Genomic DNA, 22,122 nt, shown 5'->3' on the forward strand with positions numbered 1-22,122 from the left:
AGGGACTCTAGTTAATACTGTCTTGTTAATAAAGATTAGGCACATAGTGTTTTCTCTGAGCCTAGGGAGATACTATTACCCTTTTTGTATTAAACAGGTGAGGAAAATAAAACTTTTAAGGTTTGTACACAAAACTGATTCTTGAAAAAAACCACAACCAAAGTAAAAAAAAAAAGTCATTTATTAATTACAAATTACAGTGGATAAATTAAAAAGAATCACATTGATATTTGACCTAGACTCCCCCACACACAAATATCCTATTACTTTTTATATTGTCCTATTTATGAAACGCCCTGTCAACATATATAGAAATGGAACTGTTCAGCAATTTGAGTAATAGGTAGCTAGCTTGAGTGATCCATTTTCCACTATGTATCCTGTTTTCTATCTTTTAAGATTATAAAAAGGTATACAATACTCTGCTAGTTTTTAATTTGAGGAATGAGTGTAATTACCCAGGTCATTTATAGTTCGTTTTTCAGTATTTATGAACCCAAAGTCAAGTTTTTTTTGTTAACACCTTTAATAATTTTACTTGATGCCCAATGATGATTTCCTATTGTAATCTGTTAAAAGCTTTAATTGCCACATGATATGAGAAAGAACCATGTACAGGTCACAGAACTTTTATTTTGAACATTTCTGCTATCAACATCCCCTACTCACATCAGACACTCTTATTCTGGTATCCATAGTTACCTATAGAGTTCATGGGTGGGCTTGGGAAATAATAAATCTCCTTAAGTTTTAGTAGTTGCAAAATTGTATATGATTATGTGTGAACTTTTCTGGGAAGAGGGCCCAGACCTTAACATTCCAAAAAAGGAACTATCATCTCATATACTTAAGAAAACCAAGTCATATTTATTAATAAATATTACTTTCAATCATAATCTTTAAAGTTATGGATGCACATGTGCTATTTCAATTAACTATTACATAGCCTAATCATAGTAGGTGAAAATTGAATACTTTCTGGAAGGAAGAATATATAGGTATTGACATAAAAACACCTAACAACATACTATTATGAAAACAGTATAGGTACTATTTTATATTAAAATTCAAAAGCCAACAATCTAAATACAACTGTACCTCAGTTTACTTACTAAAGAACCTAAAGAACTATAGTAAATGTACTCTTATAAAAGACAGTATGTGTAGAACTGAATCAAACAGATTTTATTCAACTTTTTAGGATGAGGAAAACAAATGATATAAAATAAGTCATCAGAAATGCTCTTTGTACTACTGTCTCAAACCATTTTCAATGTTTTACAAAATGCTCACACGGCAAATACGAAAAGTTACAATATACTCCGTTTATAATTTCTGCTGCAATAAATGCAGCATTAACAAATATACATTTCTTCTATACCAATCGTAAATGCAGAATTACTGAATTACTAGTTTTTGTTATTCACATTTTTATTCATATACTTTTAATGCGATCATTGCCAATACATACATTATTTTCCTTAACTTTATTTTTACATTAAGCCAATGTCTGTCATGCAGCCATCAAAATCCTTACAGTAAATTACACAGGTTTGTAGTCTAATTTTGACTCTAGCTTCTTAGAATCAGCCACTTTTCTGACTGCTTTCATGAAGTCTTCCTGTACTACAAAATCATGATCAGCACGAATTGCAAACATACCTGTGGAGAATAAAACAATATGACTCCTTTATATAATATGTAAATTATTTATTATAAGAAACATAAATAATATAATTCTATGGAATAAATGTGAAGAAACCTAGATTTACTACTTCTGAATCAGTAGTTCTGATTAGTTGAAAATCACTATCATTGTTCAATAAGTTTCCATAGCTATCATGAGCCTTATTTTCTAACCAAAAGCTAGAAAACAATGAGACAATTATCTGTGTATTTAAAATCCAAATCACACAATCCCTGTATCTAGTGGCATCTTGAAAAAACAAAATCAAACCCAACTATAAACAAAACAAACACATTTTAAGCAGACAAGTCTTTTTTTAAAAAAAAGATTTTATTTATTTTTAGAGAGTGGAAAGGAGGGAGGAAAAAAGGGAGAGAAACTTCGATTGCAGGCCCCAACTGGGGACCTGACCTACAACCCACACACCTGCCCTGACTGAGAATCAAAATAGTGCCCTTTCAGTTCACAGGCCAGCGCTCAATCCACTGAGCCACATCAGCCAGGGCTAAGCTGGTTTCTTACCTCTACAGGCAGCAGTTCCATGGAAGGAAGGAGCCCATGTATGGTTTGGGAAAACACAAAACACCTCCAGTAATTCTGATAGCCCTTACTTATGAATAATCAAAAGCATAGAGAATGGGACATTTTAAAAAGCCAACAGTGGGCTTTAACAAAATTCAGAGCTATTATTCACGTATCAAAATTACCCTATTTATATACAAATTGATATTTTTATGACTCTCTTATTCAAGTACCACAATTCATTTTTTTCTTTCAAGTTTTTGACATGACTTGTAAGATATTAAGTGACAAGGGAATAACATTTTTTTTTTCCTTTTTAACTTTATGTAGTTGTATCATGGATATAGATCTCAGGTTTTGAGAGACTCCTAATTTCAAGATAAGCTACAGCTGATAAGGTATCAATAATTAAATGAATCCTACTAATATTGTCATTGAGGATCTGCTTATATTGAATTTTCACTTATATAAAATGAGTGGGTTTGAAAAGAAGATTTCAAGGGTTATTTCCTATCTTCTCCTTCAAGATTTCTAATTACAAGGAGCCTTGAAAATAGCTACCCTATGTTGTCCTTAGAAATGAGGTGAATAGAAAATTTTTTAAATGATTTTTTAATACTGAGGTTTTAAAATCTGTTTAGAAAGCTACAACTAAATTAGATAAATTATTTCCAAATCTGTGTTTCAAAATCGTTTAGTGAATGAGTGAATCTGAGATACATACTAATCGAGAAAGTATGATAATCTCTAGATTTGAAAGGAAAATACAACTGTAACTGAATACAGTGTTTTAACTTACAGAAAGTATGTTAACAAAAAAAAGTTTGAAGTCTAATAAAAAAAAAGAATTTCAATATATCTCCAGATGTGAATGTCCCACCCAATTAAAAAGCTAACATTCTAATCCACACAGAAGTTATAGTTCTTTGTTGGAAATAGCTAAAAATAATTTTTTACATATGTGGACCAAAAAGGAGATCCTCATAATTTGATAGTATCAGCTTTTGAGATTATGACACAGCTTTTGTTTGAATTCCATTTTCACTAAAGCAATCTTTCAATACTAAGTTGGTCAGTGTAGATTTTGGAAAGGGAATGTCATAAATTATTTCAAGTAGTTCAAATCACATAACGATTTACCTCTTATAACATTTTTGTTCATTAATAAGTCTTTGTGAGCATGATTTACTCTGATTCATACTGAGGGTTTCTAGACCTATAGATCTTTGATTCAGATAACGAGTCACAATATACCCACAAAAACATTCCTATGGAAAAGCCATGCCTGAGAAACCAGGCCCTTTAAATGCTGTGTTGAATTTACAAGAAATGTTAAAATAACCCAAAGGTGATATGAAAAATAGGAAATCATATACTGTAACACTTATCATAGACATTAATTTTTTCAATTTTAAGATTCTGTGTGGAGGACAAAGACTAACTGACTCTATGTAGAGTTTTAAAGCCACCTGATACCAGAAGTAAAAATAAGACACAAAACCCATAGAGAAAATTATATTTAAAAACTATTTTTTTTGCAAGTCAAATGAACACAAAATTCATAAATCAATCTTGAAAGCTTAGTAGTGACAGACTAGCATCAGAAAGTATGTCATCCACTTGGGAGCAGATTCCTCTGGTGCTGACCCAGTCTCAGTTCAGCAGTGGGTAGGGGTGCACAGTTCTGTACAGCCTCCCACTTACTTCAGCGAACCTATCACATGCACGCCTTTCCATATTCTACTCTAAGGCATCCAGAGGTGCAAAAGGCAAATCTCATCCAATGGACGATGAGAGCTGGTAAATAAATGCCAGTCTTCTATCTTTTAGCTGGGTAATCCTAAATGACATTCTGTATGTTTCTCTGAGAGTCTCATCAAAGTCAACATCCCCACCCAAATGGTAAACCCTTGTAATAGTTTTCCCTTTTCCCATCTCTCTTGCCCTGTTCTCTCCTGCTTCTTGTCATCTGTCCCTCAAAAACAAACACCCAACTCCTTACAAAGCCCAGATTCTGCTTTTAGACAAACTCAACATGTTTCTAGCAAATTAAATAAAAATCAATAGCAAAAACTGTACTTTAAAACCATACCTGCTTCAGTACAAACATTTCTCAGGTCTGCACCATTAAAGCCATCTGAAAGCTTCACAATTGCTTCATAATCTGTTTAGGAAAAAATACTGGAAATTAATTTATAAAGAGACCTCTTTTTGATTTATGCTCACATGAAAAATTTAAACGGAAGAGCTTGCTTTGAATTTGATCAGTTAGGCCTCAACTCTGTTAATGTTCCACAGTATTAACAACCAAAAGCTATACTTCTGTTAAGTAAACTGGCACCAAGCAGAAATAAACATACTTCTGAAAAACTTTAGAACCAAGAAATAAGGTCAATATCTGAAAGCATCTTAATTTTCTATGCAATGAAACAGTTACACACATGTGAACTTCAGATTATCTGTCAAGCTGTAATTCATTAAAACTGTAACCAAATCTTTAATGTGAATAAACCAATGCATCTAAAACAAACTGTAACAATGGAATTTAATCACATAAGCCAAATATAAATATACCAAAAAGAGCCATCAGAAATAATTTTATGATGGAATTTTCAAATGCTAGATCAAGCACTGGGTATCTTCTCTAGTTTTTGTGTAGGCTCCAAGTGGTATCAGATGACTTTTCTATTCACATGACAGACTTGAAGAACTGCTGGTTTGGGAAAGCAGTTATGGACTTGATACAGAATAGGAAGAAAAATGAGAGACAGCATAGGCCAATACAATGTAAGTAACTCTGATGAGACATCCTTTATCAGGCAATTTAGACTATGGCAATTTCTATTAGAAATCATACAGATATTCATTCATTTGTCTTCATTCAGGTTTAAATTAACTGTAAACTTTTTGAGATTAGGGATTCTCAAGGTTAACACAGTATCTGGCACCTACCAAGAGCTCAGTATTAGAAGAAATCTATAAATTGACATTTTTAGTTCAGCCCAGGCTTTTCAGCTCAAAACTCTTTCACATGAGTAATGAGAAAATTACTGAGACGATAATAAACTATTTTTAATTACTTTAGACCATTAACTTATAAAGGGTTTTTAGAAGTGTTCCGTAATTATACTAGAGTCCAGAGGTCAGCAAACTTTCTGTAATGGGCCAGGTAGTAAATATTTTTTAGGCTTTGTAGGCAATATGGTCTTTGTCAAAACTACTCATTTCTGCTGTTAGAGTGGGAAAGCAGTCACAGACAAGCTACAAATAAATGGTTGTGTTATAACAGAACTTTATTTACAAAAACAGAAGGCAGGTAGTATTTGGCCCACAAGCCATGGTGTGTTGGCCTCTACCCTATGTGTCTTTCAAATCTATAAAAAACTACTTCATAACCCCTCCCCTGTCCTCACATCTCTAACAATCCTTTCCCATCTTCACTCTGAACTTGCTTTCTATTTCACTTAGAAAATAAACACATTCAGAAGAAAAATTCTACAAGTTCCTGCCATATTTGAGAACCTGTCATCAGCAGCATCTATATATTCTGCCTTCCCTCCTATTCTTGTAGATGAAGTCTATGCTCATAGACAGGACCAGCCCCTCTTCAAGGAAAGTGCATTTTCAATTTCTTGTTCTCCTAGATCACTCGCATCAGCATAAAAATTATGTTCTATCTTTATGAATACTCCCCCAAATCCTCATCTCCATTTCTGCTACAGCTCTATTTCTTCTCTTCTCCCCTTCGCTACAGAACTCCTTGAAAGAAATGTCTAAACTCAATATCTCCCCTCCCAATCTCTCTGAAACCCATTTGAAGTAGGCCTTCATTCCCACCACTCCAAAATTTACTTTTGATAAGTCACTGATGCTCTCTACATAATAAATCCAAAGGTCTGTTCTCAGAACTCTTATCTGACCCATTATCAGCATTTGACAGGGAATTAATCCCCCATAACCATTTCTTCAATTTATCTTCTAGGACACCCCCAGCTCCTGGTTCTACTCCTACCTCTGTGACTATACTATCTCAATCTCCTTTTATGGTTCTTCATTTCAACTTTTTAATGTCAGAATTAGCTCAATCTTTGAATCTCTTCTCTATCCACATTCACTTCTTCAGAAATCTCATCTAATCTCAAGACTTTAATAACCATTTTTATGCTATTATCCAAATTTCTATCTCCAGTATAGACCACCCCAATAAACTGTTGATGCATACAGAATTACTAATCAGCATCTAATCTGGATATCTAATTGGCATCTCAAATTTAATATACTCAGAATCAAATTCCTTATTCTCCCTTTAAAACCAAATCTTTCTAGTCTTCCCTTATTTTTATTGATAGTAACTTCATCATTTCAATTGTTTGAGTCAAAAATGTATGTCTTTTCTGGTTTAGCTCACATGCTACGTGCAACTCATCAGCAAATTCTTTCACCTCTATTTTCAAAATATATCCAAAAATCTCATTACTTTAAAATACTACTACCACCTTGGACCAAATCACCATCAGCTTTGCCTGGATCAATGAAATAACCTCCTAACTAATTCTCTGGCTTCTCTTCTTTTTTTATGTAGCTAGAATAACTTTATTTAAACTAAGTGAATTTTGAAATATTTACAGGTGAAATGAAATATTTACAGATATAATGCTGAAATTTGCTTTTTAAAAATAGAGGGAAGATGAGGGGTGGGTAACATTAAAGATGAAAAGTTTCATCTGTAGAGTTAATAGTTATTGAGGCTGGGTGATGAGTTAAGTACCTGGGGTTAGAATTTCATTATAACCTTATTTCTACTTTTATTATTTCTAATTTTCTACAATAAAAATTTTAAAATAAGAAAAAGATCATTTCTGTGCTCATAATCCTCCAATGGCATCCATCCATATCTTTTAAAATAAAAGTCAAAGTTCCTGCAAGGGGGCCTCAATAAAGCTGTACACAATCTGGTCCTCATTACTTTTATGATTTCACTTGCTACTACTGTCCCATTTACTCTGCCACTAACACCTTGGTTCCAGAAAAATACTTTCTTCAAAGCCTCCTTATTTGCTGCTCCCTCTGCATGATTTCCCCTCAAATATCTGTATTTAGTTCCTTCACCTTTGCAGGTGATTGCTTAAACATTACTAATCTCTTGGTAAGAACTCCCCCTCCCCACCTCCATTTTTATTTATACACACACTCATGCACACAGGCACACATGCACACCTGCTCCTGGCATTACCTAGACCCCTTTTCGTGCTCTATTTTTCTCCACAGCACTTACTAAAACCCATTACATTATATATTTTATTCATTTTTTCTTTTCCTGACAAGAACATACATTCTAAAGGCAGAAATCTGTCAGTTTCATTCACTACTATATACCCTGCACTTAGAAAAATTCCTAACATAGAGTTGATAGTCAATAAATATTGCTGGATTTAAAACCAGATTTGAGTTATAAAGCAGAATTTATGGCCAAGATGGAGGCGTAGGTAAACTTGCTCAGCCTTCCTGCACAACCAAGGAAAGCAACCAATCTAAAAACAAAAAACAACCAGAACTGCTAGAAAATCAAACTGTATGGAAGTCTGAACCAAGGATTTAAAGAAGAGACAGTCATCCAGATGGGTAGGAGGGACAGAGGACACAGTGTGGTACAGCAGTGGCCAGCGGGTGAGCGGTCCCACATTCATGTGAGGCAGATAAAAACCGGGAAACAACTAGGGAGTGAGCAATCCCAGCCTGGGGCAAGACCATGTTGCCTAGGGTTCCAGCACCGGAAAATAAAGCTTCCTAACCTCTGGCTGTAAAAACCAGCGGGGGTTGGGGTGGCAGAAGAAACTGCCAGTCTCTCAGGACAGTCCATTTAAAAGGCTCACAGGGTCCTAGAATGTATGCAAACCCACCCACTCTGGTAATCAGCACCAGAGCAGCAGCTAGAAAGGCACCAGTCACTTACAGGAAGTGGGGGAAGTGACTGGAAACAGGGCGAGAGACCACCAAATGGCATTGTTCCCTCTCTGACCACTTCCCCACATACAGGGACACAGAATAACGAAGCAGGTTACACTACCCTGGCAAATACGTAAGGCTCCACCCCTTTCAATGTAACAGGTGCCCTGACATGGGGAGTCAAAGCAGCTCTATCTACCTAATACACATAAACACAGGGAGGCTGCCAAATTGCAGAGACAAAGAAATATTGCGCAAATGAGAAGAGATCAAAACTCCAGAAAAAGAACTAAGCGACATGGAGATAGCTAACTTACCAGATGCAGAGTTCAAAACACTGGTAATCAGGATGCTCAGAGAAATGGTCGAGTATGGCCACAAAATAAAGGAAGACGTGAAGACTATACAAAGTGAAATAAAGAAAAATATACAGGGAACCAACAGGGAAGGGAAGGAAGCCAGGATTCAAAACAATATGGAACAAAAGGAAGAAATAAACATTCAACCAGAATAGAAAGAAGAAATATGAATTCAAAAAACTGAGAAGAGGCTTAGGAACCTCTGGGACAACTTTAAACATACCAACATTCAAATCATAGGGGTGCCAGAAGGAGAAGAGGAAGACTAAGAATTGAAAACTTGTTTGGAAAAATAATGAAAGGAAACTTCTCTTATTTGGTGAAGGAAATAGACATACAAGTCCAGGAAGCTCAGAGGGTCCCAAACAAGTTGGACCCAAAGAGGGCCACACCAAGACACATCATAATTAAAATGCCAAAAATTAAAGATAAAGAGATAATCTTAAAAGCTGCAAGAAAAAAAGAGTTACCTACAAAGGAGTTCCCATAAGACTATCAGTTCATTTCTCAAAAGGAACCTTGCAGGCAAGAAGGGACTGGCAAGAAGTATTCAAAGTGATGAAAAGCAAGGACCTACATCCAAGATTACTCTATCCAGCAAAGCTATCACTTAGAATTGAAGGTCAGATAAATGTTTCCCAAACAAGGTGAAGCTAAGGGAGTTCATCATCAAGATCTTAATATATGAAATGTTAAAGGGACTTACCTAAGAAAAAGAAGGTTGAAACTATGAACAGTAAAGTGACAACAAACACAACTATCAACAATGGAATCTAAAAAACAAAAACAAACTAAGCAAACAACTAGAACAGGGACAGATTTATAGAAATGGAGATCACGTAGAGAGTTATCAGTGGTGAGGGGTAGGGGAAGAACAGGGGAAAAAGGTACAGAGAATAAGAAGCATAATTGGTACGTACAAAATAGACAGGGGGAAGGAAAGAGTAGTGTAGGAAATAGAGAAGCCAAAGAACTCATATATACGACCTATGGACATTAACTAAGGTGGGGGATTGCTGGAGGGCATAGGGGTACCAGGGAGAGTGGGGCAAAGGGGAAAAACAATGGGACAACTGTAATAGAATAATCAATAAAATATACTTAATAAAAAAATTAAAAATGAAAATGAAACCAGATCAATAGACTACCAATGATTTAAAATAGCACTCTGCTTAATTTACCAAATGCAAATACACATAAAAATAGGTTATTTCCTTACCTATTTCACCATGCTTTGTAATGGGACCTGCATGGATTTTCAATATATCTAATCTTGCTTGTTCGTTTGGTAAATCAATATCTGGAAATAAGAAATTATAAGAAATTCTTTTGCAGTGATTTTTTTTCTTTTCATTTTTTAAATAAAGTAGGGGGTAATAAAAAGGAATGGAAAGAGAACTGAACATAGACAAAGGGAAATGCACAGCCAGTAAAGAGCCTTAACTCACGTATTTTTCTATCTAATCTTCCTGGACGGAGCAAAGCAGGATCCAGTGTATCTGGTCGGTTAGTAGCCATGATCATTTTAACTCTATGAAGAGTATCAAATCCATCCATTTGATTCAGTAACTAAGTATTTATAAATAAAAATCATAAACAGATTTTACAAAACATCCAAACCATTAAAAAAAATACATAGATATAACTTTTTTATGCCTAATACCATGAAATGTTTGCCTACAGACAGCTATGTAACCTTCAAAATGATGATTTTGTGAAATTTTATTTTCTCTCTCTTATGTTAACGAATGTACTTTCCATCCTTTTTATAGCTACCGGGTAGATTAAAAAGTCTGAAGGTTTCCATTTGGTCAAAAATTATAAAACTAAATATGTGGATCTGATTTCCAATGTTCAAGTTTTTTTCATACAATTATTTTTAAAAATAAAAACTAAGAATAAAGTTTAACATATAAAGTGCTTATGATATGCCTGACATAAAATTTATATTAGCATAACCGGATATAATGATTTTTCTACAAATTTAATAACTCCATTAAATATATTTTCAAATAACTCTACTATACATAGAAATAGTGAGACACTAAACACATCTCCTTTGATTCCTAAAGTTTCCTTGAATAAATTTTGAAAAACCTAACCACATTCAATAAATTCTTTAAAATATAGCTGGCCTCACATGTCTGTTTCTTTCCCAAAATATGTTAGCTAACATATCAGTTACATGAATAAAACTAGCATCAGTGTTGTTTTAAAATACCTTAATTTAAGGTCTCTAAGAGACTCTAATTTTAAAACACTGTATACTTTCTGAGCAAATGAATTTATGAAAAGTAATTTTCAAATGCCCAAACTCAGGCAGAATTTGACATTACATTATCTATGCTACCTAGCTCTATTTGTAGAAGTTGAAATGTATTTTGGATCTTGCCATTACTTGCACAGATTCTGGAGTAGGGAAAGGCTTTATGTATATTCTGATATCCCATCACTCATCTTCTTCAATTACCAACACCATTCGGTTTCCTCTCAGACTCAGCAAGAAAGGAACATGTTAGTGATTTTTAGAGCTGCCTCATGCATAACTCATTTATTGCCACTGGCTTTACCATGTCCATTATTCATAAAATGTCTTAATAAATCTAGTGCAAGATCACATTCACACTATAAGAAGCACCATATACAATTTAAATATCTGACTGACGGGTCTGCTCAAAAGACATAGAACAGAACAGCTGTACAGTAAATGGGAATTTTGTAGATATCCTTATTATTTTCTAGTAGTCATTTTCTAACTAGAGAGTGTGGTGGAGAAATGTGTTCATTCCTGTCAGTGTTTTCAAATTTCATAGTTAAAGAGTATTCTGCATTTAAACTACTGTACATTTTGACCTTCAAATGTCTGAGTTTACTTCTTTATTTAATAAACATTGATTTCTTCATAAGCCCCCTTTACCAAACATTACCTCCATTAAAGTTCTCTGAATCTCTCTGTCAGCTGAAGTGCCTTCTGAAAACCGACGACCACCTAAAAAGTTACATGGAAACTCATATGCATTATTCTTTTCCTCAAAAACTATCATTTAAGAGACAGAATATGGTAAGTATTTGGGGTTAAAAACATTAAAATGAAAATTAGGTATTAAGAATTATACTGACAAAATTAATGATTTTGGTATAACATTTCTTATTTTGTCAATGTCAAAGATTATGCACTAAAATTGGTTAAACTTTAAGAATTTTTAAAAAATAACACCGAATTTATTTTGCTACTTCATAAAAATAGCAATTAGAGGAAAGGGAAAAAAGGTCCTTTAGATTAAAAAATTTCCTAACACTGTCAAGAAAAGTTTAAAATAAATTTTAAAAGATGTTACTCTTACCGATAGCATCTATTTCATCCATAAAAATGATGCATGGCTGATGGTCTCTGGCATAATTAAACATTTCTCTAATCAAACGAGCACTTTCACCTATGTACTTGTCTACAATAGAACTAGATACAACCTAATTAAAGAAAAAACATTAAGGTAAACATAAGGTAATTCAAATAAAATTTAATTTCAACACCTACAAAAAGATTCTTCCCTTTACCTTTAAGAAATTGCAGTCCAGCTGGCTAGCAACAGCTCGTGCCAAGAGTGTTTTTCCTGTACCTAGGAATGACAAACAAGTCCTAATTAGACAGAAAATAAAAAACTTTCAAAAGCCTTTTGAAAATTTAATCCTTTGGATAGTAAATTCTGCAAAATGGAAGCTAAATCTTAAAAAAATTTCCAGTGAAAATTCCATAGTACTTCTACTTTCAGTATTAAATTTTATTCAAAATGGTCCTTGTAATTTTAAGCACACTGAATACAATAACTTTAGAAATATATCAACCCTATATACAAACAGACTACAATAGAAACTTGTTATATTAAAATCCATTAATCTATCCTGTACACTAACTAGATCTTTCACCCATGTATGATATTGTATATCAAGTATTGATTATTTGGAAACTATTAATTCAGTGAGTTATGGAAATCTTTGAAATGTTGGTATTTTTCACTATATATTATTAAAATATCATACTTGTTAATATCACCACCAATCTCATCGTTTTAAGTATTAACATAGTAGCTTTCTAAAGCTGTGAAGCTCATAGTGCTAGATTAAGTTTTCAAGAACTCTAATTTTTCCTTGAAAGTTCAAATTTTATCACTGGCTACAAATGGTGTCAGTTGTTTTCTTTATCATGACAGGCTAACTTTATTCATTTTTGAAAAATGTGTGCCAGGTAACCAATAATCAATAGAGTAACCAATAACCAGTCTGATAACCACAGACTGTATGTAAATTATCCTTTCAGCTAATTTACCTAGCAACTGAAATAGCTGCACATGAGATTATCCTATCCCATATGCAACAGAAGTACTTTATATGTATTATCCATTTCATCACACAGAGTGTTATTCAAATATCAAATTTTATAACATTAATAATTTTCACTGCTTTACCAAGGACATTTTAAAGTGAAACTGTTTTTTTTTTTTTAAATACTGCAAGTGAGTGGTCAAAAACACATTGACTACTAGCACCATTTCATGACACTAACTGATTCATGCTAATGGCATAAGCAGTTTTACCCACACTGCATTGCACCATCAGCATAGACACCAACACAATAAAAAAGCAACTATCATCTTAACATTATGAAAATAAGTTTTGACCTTGCAGATTCCTGGAAAGTGTCTCAGGGATACCCAGAGGTCTGTGAACCATACAGAACCATTACACTAGGATCACACAGCATGTTAATATATATAGTTGCCCCTTAAACGACATGGTTTTGAAATGTGTGGGTCCATTGATATGTGGGTTTCTTTCAATAAATATCGGTACTGTTTTCAGTCCACAGTTGGAGTCTGGGCATGCAGTGGGCCAACTGTATGCATTATTCTATGCCATTTTATGTAGAGGACTTGGGGATCCGCAGATTTTGGTATCCCTGTGGGTCCTAGAACCAATCCCTGAGGATACCGGGGATAGCTAAATTTTGGGGGAGTCATAAGTTACATGTAGATTTTCGACTGTGGGGGGGTGTGGTCAGTACTCCCAATCCTGTACTGTTCAAGGGTCAACTATGTATCCTCTAAGGCACAAGAGGACTAAGCATGCTAAGAGAAGAGTAGACACACATCCCTTATCTCTTCTTACTCTGAACAATGTGGACATTGGAATTCTCCAAGTCAAATTTCCAACTTATATTGTTTTATTCCTTCATTCATTCATTAGTGAGGTAGACATAATTCAATACCAACCTGGTGGTCCATAGAGCAAACAGCCTTTTGGAGGTATTATTCCTACACGCTGGAATAATTCTGGATTTGTAAGAGGCAATTCTATCACCTAGAAAAGAAGTTGCATGCTTCTTAAACAGTTGGTAAAGATTTTGATGTACTTTCAAATATTTTAAGTAAAATGTCAGCATAATTAGGTATACACATCCTAATTCATAATAGGTCTAGAATGCCACATTATGTAAAACTTTATGTTAAAGGGTTTTTTCAGCTATCTCTTACATCTAAAAATAGTTTAATATTTTTAGATGAATTAAAAACTGTGCGGTTATTTTAACAAAACATATACTTGATAGAGTGGTTACTTAGGCATATAATCTGTCAAAACACATTTGAATTGTATACTTTAAATCTATGCATTTTATTGAATATAAATTATGGCCCAATGAAAAAATTACACTATAAAAATCAGTTAATCAAAAAATAAAAAGATATATATGATTTTGAATTTGGGACAACACAAAATAATTATAAAATGGGGAAATACGGTGTTACTAACTGCCACTAAGGGGAAAAAGTATAAAATTTTCATACATTTGCATTTTGTCATAGTAGTCTTAAAAGAACCACATATTCTGCTTTCAAGGTGCTAAGACTGATTCAAGTAAAGAAAACAAGAATAGAAAAACTAAGGGTTTGACTGCCATTTTAAACTCTTCATAGTACCAATAACTTGAGAAACTTCTATCAAATCGTTGTGTGCAGAAGGTATGATTAAGACAAGGTAGAAGTGTGAGAAATCAATATTCTGAAGTGTATGCAGATGGAAAAGGATATTGCGTGTGCTTGTCGTCTGTGTGTGTGAGAAAGAGGGAGGGATTCTTTCTGCTCCTATGCCTGATGCGGCAAATCACTGTAAAAGACAAGATTTCACTCTTCCATGAAGCACTTTTCTTCCTCTGTTGACCTTTCATTAATTACAAAGTGAGAGCAGGCTTGGTCAAAAACCACTTTGGTTACATAAACATAAACACCTGGAATGCTTGTTTAAATGTTAATTCTTTCATTCCACCCTCAGTCTAGTACATCAAATCCATGCAGAGGGCCTAGCAATCTTATCTTAAGTAAAGAGTTCCAGAAACTTAATGTACAGAAGTATGAAAACTACTGGCTTAGGATTTAAATCAGATGATGTAAACCATTCCAACTGTCTTCATTTATTCTTAAATTTATTTCCATCCTAAATTAGGATGAAATCAATAGGACAATAAATTTCCTTTAAGAATTGTTAAGAAACCACCTGTGTTACAAAGCAATGCAATCCTGATTAAATTCTTCACTAAGAGATTAAAAGGTTTAAGCCACCCTAAAGCCTGTAATTTTCTTAAATGGCAATAAACAGCTCTACTAAAATAAAATATTTAGGATACAGGTAACTTACTTTACTGTAAGAGTGGGAAGCTAATATTAATAAGGTTATGGGAAAAACTACATTACATATGTTATTCAAATGTGCTCTGACCCAAGTAACCTGTTATGACAATCAAAATCACAAATGGCATGAACATTGTATTATATCAATTATTCTTAGCTATTTTCTTCTTTGTCAAAAAGAGCAGGATTTTTCCAACACCAAATTATCTCCACATTAACAAGCACCTATTAATTTTCTGAGCTAGAATTTAGTGCTATTCTTCTCTCAGCAAGAATATTAAATGTGTAATATTCAGTTAACCACTATTTGGACGAAGTAATTTTTCATCCTCTTTCTCCCTTTAGGAATCTTAAAACAAATACTATTTATTATTAAGTTCAGAAAACAAAGCATACACTACCAACCTCTCTCAATTCCCGAATCTGTTCTGATAGCCCTCCAATTTCAGAATAGGAAACATTCCCAGGGTCTTCATGAGACATGTTGTAAACCAGTGGATCCACCTCTCTTGGCAAGTATCTGTGATGACAAGTATTTTTCTTTTAAAAATGTATTTTCTCTCAGCCTACAGATAAGAGTATAAATGACTTGCTTGTGTAAGTACCTGTTGGTGATTTTTATAAACATACATGTTTAAATTAATTAGGAATTTGTAAAAGAAAAATGACAAAAGTGACCTCAAAAAATAAATCATCTCTCTCGGAAAACAAACTATAAATATATAGAATAAAAAACTTACCTCATGATGGTTAGTGTAGTCATGTCCAAAGCAACTCTTGTTCCTGGCTTCAGCTTACTTTTGTCAAGCTGATTTTGTATAACAAAAGGAGTTACATAAACATTTAAAACAGGGAATAACACTCTAACAAGAGCAAAACATTTAGCAGACAAATAATCATTTTTACCCTTCAGAGAGAGCACTAATACTAGATTCCAAACACCATGCCAGCAAAGGGTATAAATGTTATAATTCAATGTTTTTTGCATCTGTCCCTTTTGTTCATTCTCAGAGTGAAATATGAAATTACTAATATACAAAGTTTGAGGTAGCAATGACCTTGTTTTTGAAGTAATGGCTTTTAGTATTTTACCTTCAAAAGCTCACTATTTCATATAGTTCTGCTCATTATTTTTATTAAGGCACTATACAGTACAGTGACTACGGCACTTGGTAACAAAGCAGTTATACAGAAATCTGTTAAGTGAGCCCTAGCTGGGTAGCTCAGTTGGTTAGAGCATTGTCCCAGTACTCCAAGGTTGTGAGTTCAATCAGGTCAGGACACATATAAGAATCAACCAATGAATACATAAATAAGTTAAACAACAAATTGTATTTTCCCCCCTTTTCCTTCTCTCTTCCCCTCTTTAAAATCAATAAATTAAAAAAAAAAAAAAGGCCCTGACAAGTGTGTCTCGGTTGGTTGGGCTTTGTCCTGCACAATGAAAGGTCGCTGGTTTGATTCCCAGTCAGGGCACATGCCTGGGTTGCGGGTTTTGGTCCTGGTCAGGGTGCCTGCGGGAGGCAGCTGATCTGTGCTTCAATCTCACATCGATGTTTCTCTCCCTGTCTTTCCCCCTCCCTTCTCCTCTCTCTAAAAATAAATAAATAAAATCTTTTTTAAAAAATCTGCTAACTGAACATTTTGGGAGAAGATAAGCAGTGTGCCCATTAGATTTCTTTTAAAAACTATACCTTTTGGGAAGAATATAACAGGAGATCAGGAGGAAATGCACTATTTCCCCTTAAAGAGATTTTAATTAAAATGTTAAAAACAAAAGAAATAAACATAGCTACCATCATTTATGCCTTTACTACATGCCAAACAGTATGTGAAATACATTATATATTAGGTTGAACCATACTAAATAATTTATTGACATATTTAGGTAGAGTAACTTATTTGGCTAGAATTTGATAGTATTTGTCCAGTAAGATTCACTTCGTATTAAGGATGTTACTTTTTGAAAACAGTTACTTTTTCATAGTTCAAAAAGGTGCTTGCCAGTACAATTTCAGAAGCATACAAATTACTAACCACTTTTCACAGAATTCTGCAAAGAGCTCTAAATTTAGGATTCAGTACCAATTAAAGTGGAAGCAGGTAAGAGACTAGGTTGAATATAATGGATTAAACTGAAAAAAACTATTGCCAGTAAGTGAGGTACCTGAAAAACAGCTAAAAAGAGATCACTGTGAGGTTATTTAAACATTTACATCTATAAGAAATATATATGGTGGCTTTTTTCTTTTTCTTTTAAATTAAAAGTTTTATTTATTTTTAGAGAGGAGGGGAAAGGAGGAAGAGAGGGAAACATCGATGTGTGTGAGATACATCAATTGGTTGTCTCTCACATGCCCTGAACTGGGGACCTGGCTCCCAACACATGCATGTGCTCTGACTGGGAATTGAACTGGTGACCCTTCATTTCACAGGCCAGTGCTCAATTCACTGAGCCATACCACCCAGGGATATACTCTGGATTTTTTAATATTTTCCAGTTTTTTGTTTTTGTTTTTTATTTATGGATGGGAGGGAGGGAGGCGGAGAGGAGTGGGGGAGGGATGAGAGAGAGCAAGGGGTAGAGAGAGAGAGAGACATCAATTTGTTATTCTACTTATTTATGCATTCACTGGGTGATTCTTGTGTGTGCCCTGGCAGAGGAACTGAACCCACAACTTTGGCATATTGGGATGATTCTCTAATTGACTGGGCTTCCGGGCCAGGGCCAAATTTTCCAGTTTTCAAATATTTCCTTGCCCCCACACAACCATTAAATATCTTGGAAAGGCCAACTTTTGCCATTGAGAGGGCCCTAAAAATGACATAAAAATCCTGTGTCAGATTAGGCATCTAACATTTTGATTTAGAAAATGTCATGCCATTTACATGCTAGGCAAAACCCTAAACCTGAGTTAGTCCCTGGGTTAAATTCCGTTCTACAGCCATGTTGTATCAATGTTTTAAAACCTAATCATGATATAACAAACACTCAGAGCAAGCTTTTCCCAGTGAACTTATAGGTACGTCCTAAGGATACTTCCTAGAGAATAAATAGGGCAATACATAAATTGGATTCAGAGGCTACTAATTCAGAACCATTTGGTGGCATTTTTGTTGACTGCAAAATAAAATGTGAAGTGAATTCAATTTGCCTATTCTAATTTAAAAAAACTCATACAAAATCAATTTAGGCTACAGTACAGTCTGCAAGTAACATTTCTGAATATTTAAATATAAAACACAGGTACCTGATGGGGCCTAATCCTTTTAAATCCCCTTCCAAAAAAAAGACAATAAACTAAAATGATCTAAGATATTTTCTAGTTCTAAAAGTCTTTGACTTTTAACTGTTTAGAACTGACTTGAGACAACTCAGTACACTAGAAAGTAGATAACACTAAGAGTCAAAGCCCATGGTTTGAGTTCAGACTTTGCTAATAATTAGTTACATCTTAACAAATCACCTTTGTGAGATGTGAGCATAATACCTGACCTCCTTATCTCAAGAATTAAGTAACTTATATGAAAGTACTTTTACCAATTATAAAACACTATTACAAATGTTAAGTGTTACCTGTCGACGACAACCCACAACATATCTTGGTCCATTTGTAGCTTTAACAATGACTAAAGAAAGAAAATGAAAGAAAAAAAATTTTAAATAGCAAGTAAAAATTAAATATACCCACAGTGATGGCAGGCTGAGTTTTATTTCTCTCCTCCAAGAAGATAATACATAGTTGAAAGGAAGTTAAGTCCATGCAAGAATAGCGGCTACCTTCACTATTGTCATTAGAATAATAAGCATTTCAAAAGTTGGTGGTGAGAGGGAGAGTCCATTCTTTTTTCTTTACTAATTAACAATTAATCCACTTACATTTTTCTTCAGTTAATTGCTTAAGTACTTCACCCACAATCTAAGAAGAAGAAAAAAAAGCATTACTTTTTTGCCAAGAACTAAAAAAAGGCAATTACCATCCTCCTTATATCCCACAAACTCCATTACCTACCTGCCCAACACTTTGTAGGGCCTTCAGATCATTTTCAGACTTTTCATACTGCTTGGTAAGTTCTTTTAACTGTTCCCTTACTGAAATAATATAATGTGAACATTTTACATTAAATAATAATCTTAGTGAGTTTGTTACTAAGTTTTGATAAAGTTTGTCAATTTCACTTTACATTTTTTATAGCCACTATATCAAAACACAAAAGAAATTATGTCATTTATAGGTGACATTTTAAAACGAAATTTACAAGAGAAAGCATAAATTATTTTTACTTTTTAAGTCGACAATACTTAGTTGCTTAAGCACATTTTAGATTACATTCTTAGCAGATATTGACATTCTGATACTTCGGGTTTGCGACTACAAATTCAGATGATAAAATATCCTTTCTCATCTCTTCACCTGTCCACATGGATTATTACTCTCTTTCTACCCTAGTAAGGGCAACAGGTGGAGTGCTCCGCAGTTACACGGTTATGGTCGTCGTTTAATTCAACCACTCAGGCTTTTCAATAAAGGTGCACGATGAAAAAATGTAAGTGCCCTTTTAGATTAGCAGTTAAAGGAAACTTGGGTGCCTGATACAGTGCAACTCAAAGCACAAGACAGAGAGGATTATTATGACGGATGGACTCCTCCTCAAGCTCCGCGTCTGGCATTCCACTCCACTAACACGCCAACTACCCGAGTCTCATCTCTCGCTTAAACTTTCTTGACCCAAGTCTGACCCCTTCTCCCAGTGCCGGGTCTCCACCAGCACTGCCCTCCTTGCACCCCAACCTGGGAAGCATCCCTGGTCCGCTTCTTCCCCACGCCTCCTCTAGCCCTCTTTCAATTCCATCTCAGAACTGGGACTGTTCGTTCTGTCACCTGGCCCAGACGGGGGCAACTTCACGCCGAAGAGGCTCTGCTTCCCAATCTCCGGGCCCGATGACAAAGCGCCTTGCCCCTGGACCGAGGCCTTCCCATCGCCAGGGTTAGGTTGTTAAGCTTGGCCACAGGCCTCCACTTTGTCAGGAACACAAGAGGGTTCTGGCACGAGATTATGTGGAAAGAAAGATACACTCACACTCCTTGAGGCGGCCGTCGATCTCCTTGTGCTCCAGCAGCTTCTTGCGGTAGTCCTGAAGCGCCTTATCTCTAGGGTCCGCCATGATGAGAAGCCGTCGCTCATAGGGGATGCCGGGAATGGCCATGGCCGCCCGGGCGGGGGAAGAGGCGGGGCAGGAGAGAAGAGCCTCCTTGGAAAGGCGGGTTTGTGGACGACCCCGCCCCTTCCGGTTGGCTCCGCCTCTCTACTCCACCTCTGCCGCTGCTGAGTCTTCTTTCACCTAGGGCGTCGGCGTGCACCAAAGGAAACCTCCTGCCACACTGTCACCTGCTGGTTGGGCTGGGTAAAGCAGGATGCTGTTATCCTGGTCATTCTTAGAGGCCTTATTTTTCTTGAGTCACTGCTGACTTGGAACCACAGAATACTTTGTAATAGGCTGAGATGGGAGTGAGGTAGGGAATGTGCAATCTGTCTATACTATAGAGCTTCGATGGTCTATCAGTATAACACAGTACTACTATCTATGACCTCCAGGTACAGACAGAGAAGGCTATCTCATTCACTTATACGTTCAGTGATAGAGGTACTAAGAGTACAATCTAGTGTGGAGAATAAAAAAAAAATTTCAGAATGTAATAAATACTATAATGGAAATAAAACATGGTAATGTTATAGAGCAAAGTGAGGAGAACTAATTTAGAACAGATGTCTGAAATAAAGACCCAGTTGTGCAACAAACCGGAGAAGAATCTTCCAAACAGAGGAAACAGCAAGTGCAAAGATCCTGAGGTGAAGAAGAGCTTGGTTCACGTCCAAGAACAGACAAGAGGTCAATGAGGGCAGAAAGCAATGGGTTGTGGAGATGTGGACAGAAGAAAAAGAAGCACAAGTGGGCTGAGTCAGAAATTTGAAGTCATATAGGACCATCTTAGGATTTCTGTACTTCTGAACAAATTAATCTCTCAATATTCTGTACGATGAGCATAATAATTGTACCTATCTCAAAAGAATGTTAGGAATATTAAATAAGATAGTGTGCCTATAGCTATTAACATAACGTGCGATACATATAGTAAGCATTCAATAGTGTTATTTTAAATTTTTATTTTGAAGGTAATAATGACCTCAATTTTTGCAGTACAGGTCCCTATTGCTGTACTATTTCCCAGCATCATTCCTGGGGAGAATTTATCATTGTTCCAATAGAATCAGTCAAATTCCCCAAATAGAGTCCATTTGATCTCATCTTATCTGCTGGCCCTGAATGTTTAAGAAGTATATCCTATCTATACATATGAAGTGTAAATTTATGTAAATGAAATTACAAAACTCACATAAACGATGACTTCAAATTTATTAGGAAAAAATATTATGTGTGTTGTGTGAATGTTCTATTCTGTTTTTCTAAATATAACTGGGAATTGCAGCAGACAATAAACAAGGAAAATGGATTGAGCAGAAATAGTCCCGTTTTCCACTCAGCTGCAATGATTCTGGTCAAACAAGTCCATCCATACCAAAATGTAGCACCTCTGACATCAAGAAGCAGCAAAAGGAGGACGAGTCAGAGAAAAAAAAGACAGCTCAGTTTGGTTCAAATCAATAAATATTTATGAGCACATAATGTGTTATTCCAACATAATGCACCAATATTTTAAACTCCCTTGACCTATGTTCTTTTTCTCTCATTCATCTGGCAAAATTCCAACTTCCGATGAACCTATATTATTTCCCCAATGCCTGTATCAGAACAACTCTGTTTCTTCTTTATATGTACCTGTAAGGCTGGATTCTTCTGCATCAGAAAATGTAGTTCAATTTGTAATTATACATTCCTAAGTGTGATTAAATGGTTAGTGTTTTT

The 22,122-nt window shown here is 35.0% G+C and overlaps 1 protein-coding gene across 1 annotated transcript; it reads right to left on the minus strand.

Moving 5' to 3' along the window:
• Nucleotides 1-248: 248 nt before the first annotated feature.
• On the minus strand, nucleotides 249-20,429 carry PSMC6 (proteasome 26S subunit, ATPase 6). Its single transcript, XM_054567565.1, has 14 exons — nucleotides 20,277-20,429; nucleotides 19,208-19,287; nucleotides 19,075-19,114; nucleotides 18,772-18,824; nucleotides 15,935-16,002; nucleotides 15,600-15,714; nucleotides 13,782-13,869; nucleotides 12,070-12,131; nucleotides 11,859-11,982; nucleotides 11,442-11,503; nucleotides 9,963-10,083; nucleotides 9,734-9,814; nucleotides 4,302-4,373; nucleotides 249-1,662 (listed from the first exon to the last, which is right to left on the minus strand). The coding sequence occupies exons 1-14, from the start codon at nucleotides 20,401-20,403 to the stop codon at nucleotides 1,544-1,546; spliced, it is 1,212 nt and encodes a 403-aa protein (XP_054423540.1). The 5' UTR covers nucleotides 20,404-20,429; the 3' UTR covers nucleotides 249-1,543.
• Between the last annotated feature and the right edge of the window lie 1,693 nt (nucleotides 20,430-22,122).

This window comes from Pteronotus mesoamericanus, unplaced genomic scaffold (assembly GCF_021234165.1).
Source record: "Pteronotus mesoamericanus isolate MK-2021 breed Mesoamerican mustached bat unplaced genomic scaffold, CSHL_Meso_final contig_182, whole genome shotgun sequence".
NCBI classification, from domain to species: Eukaryota; Metazoa; Chordata; class Mammalia; order Chiroptera; family Mormoopidae; genus Pteronotus; species Pteronotus mesoamericanus.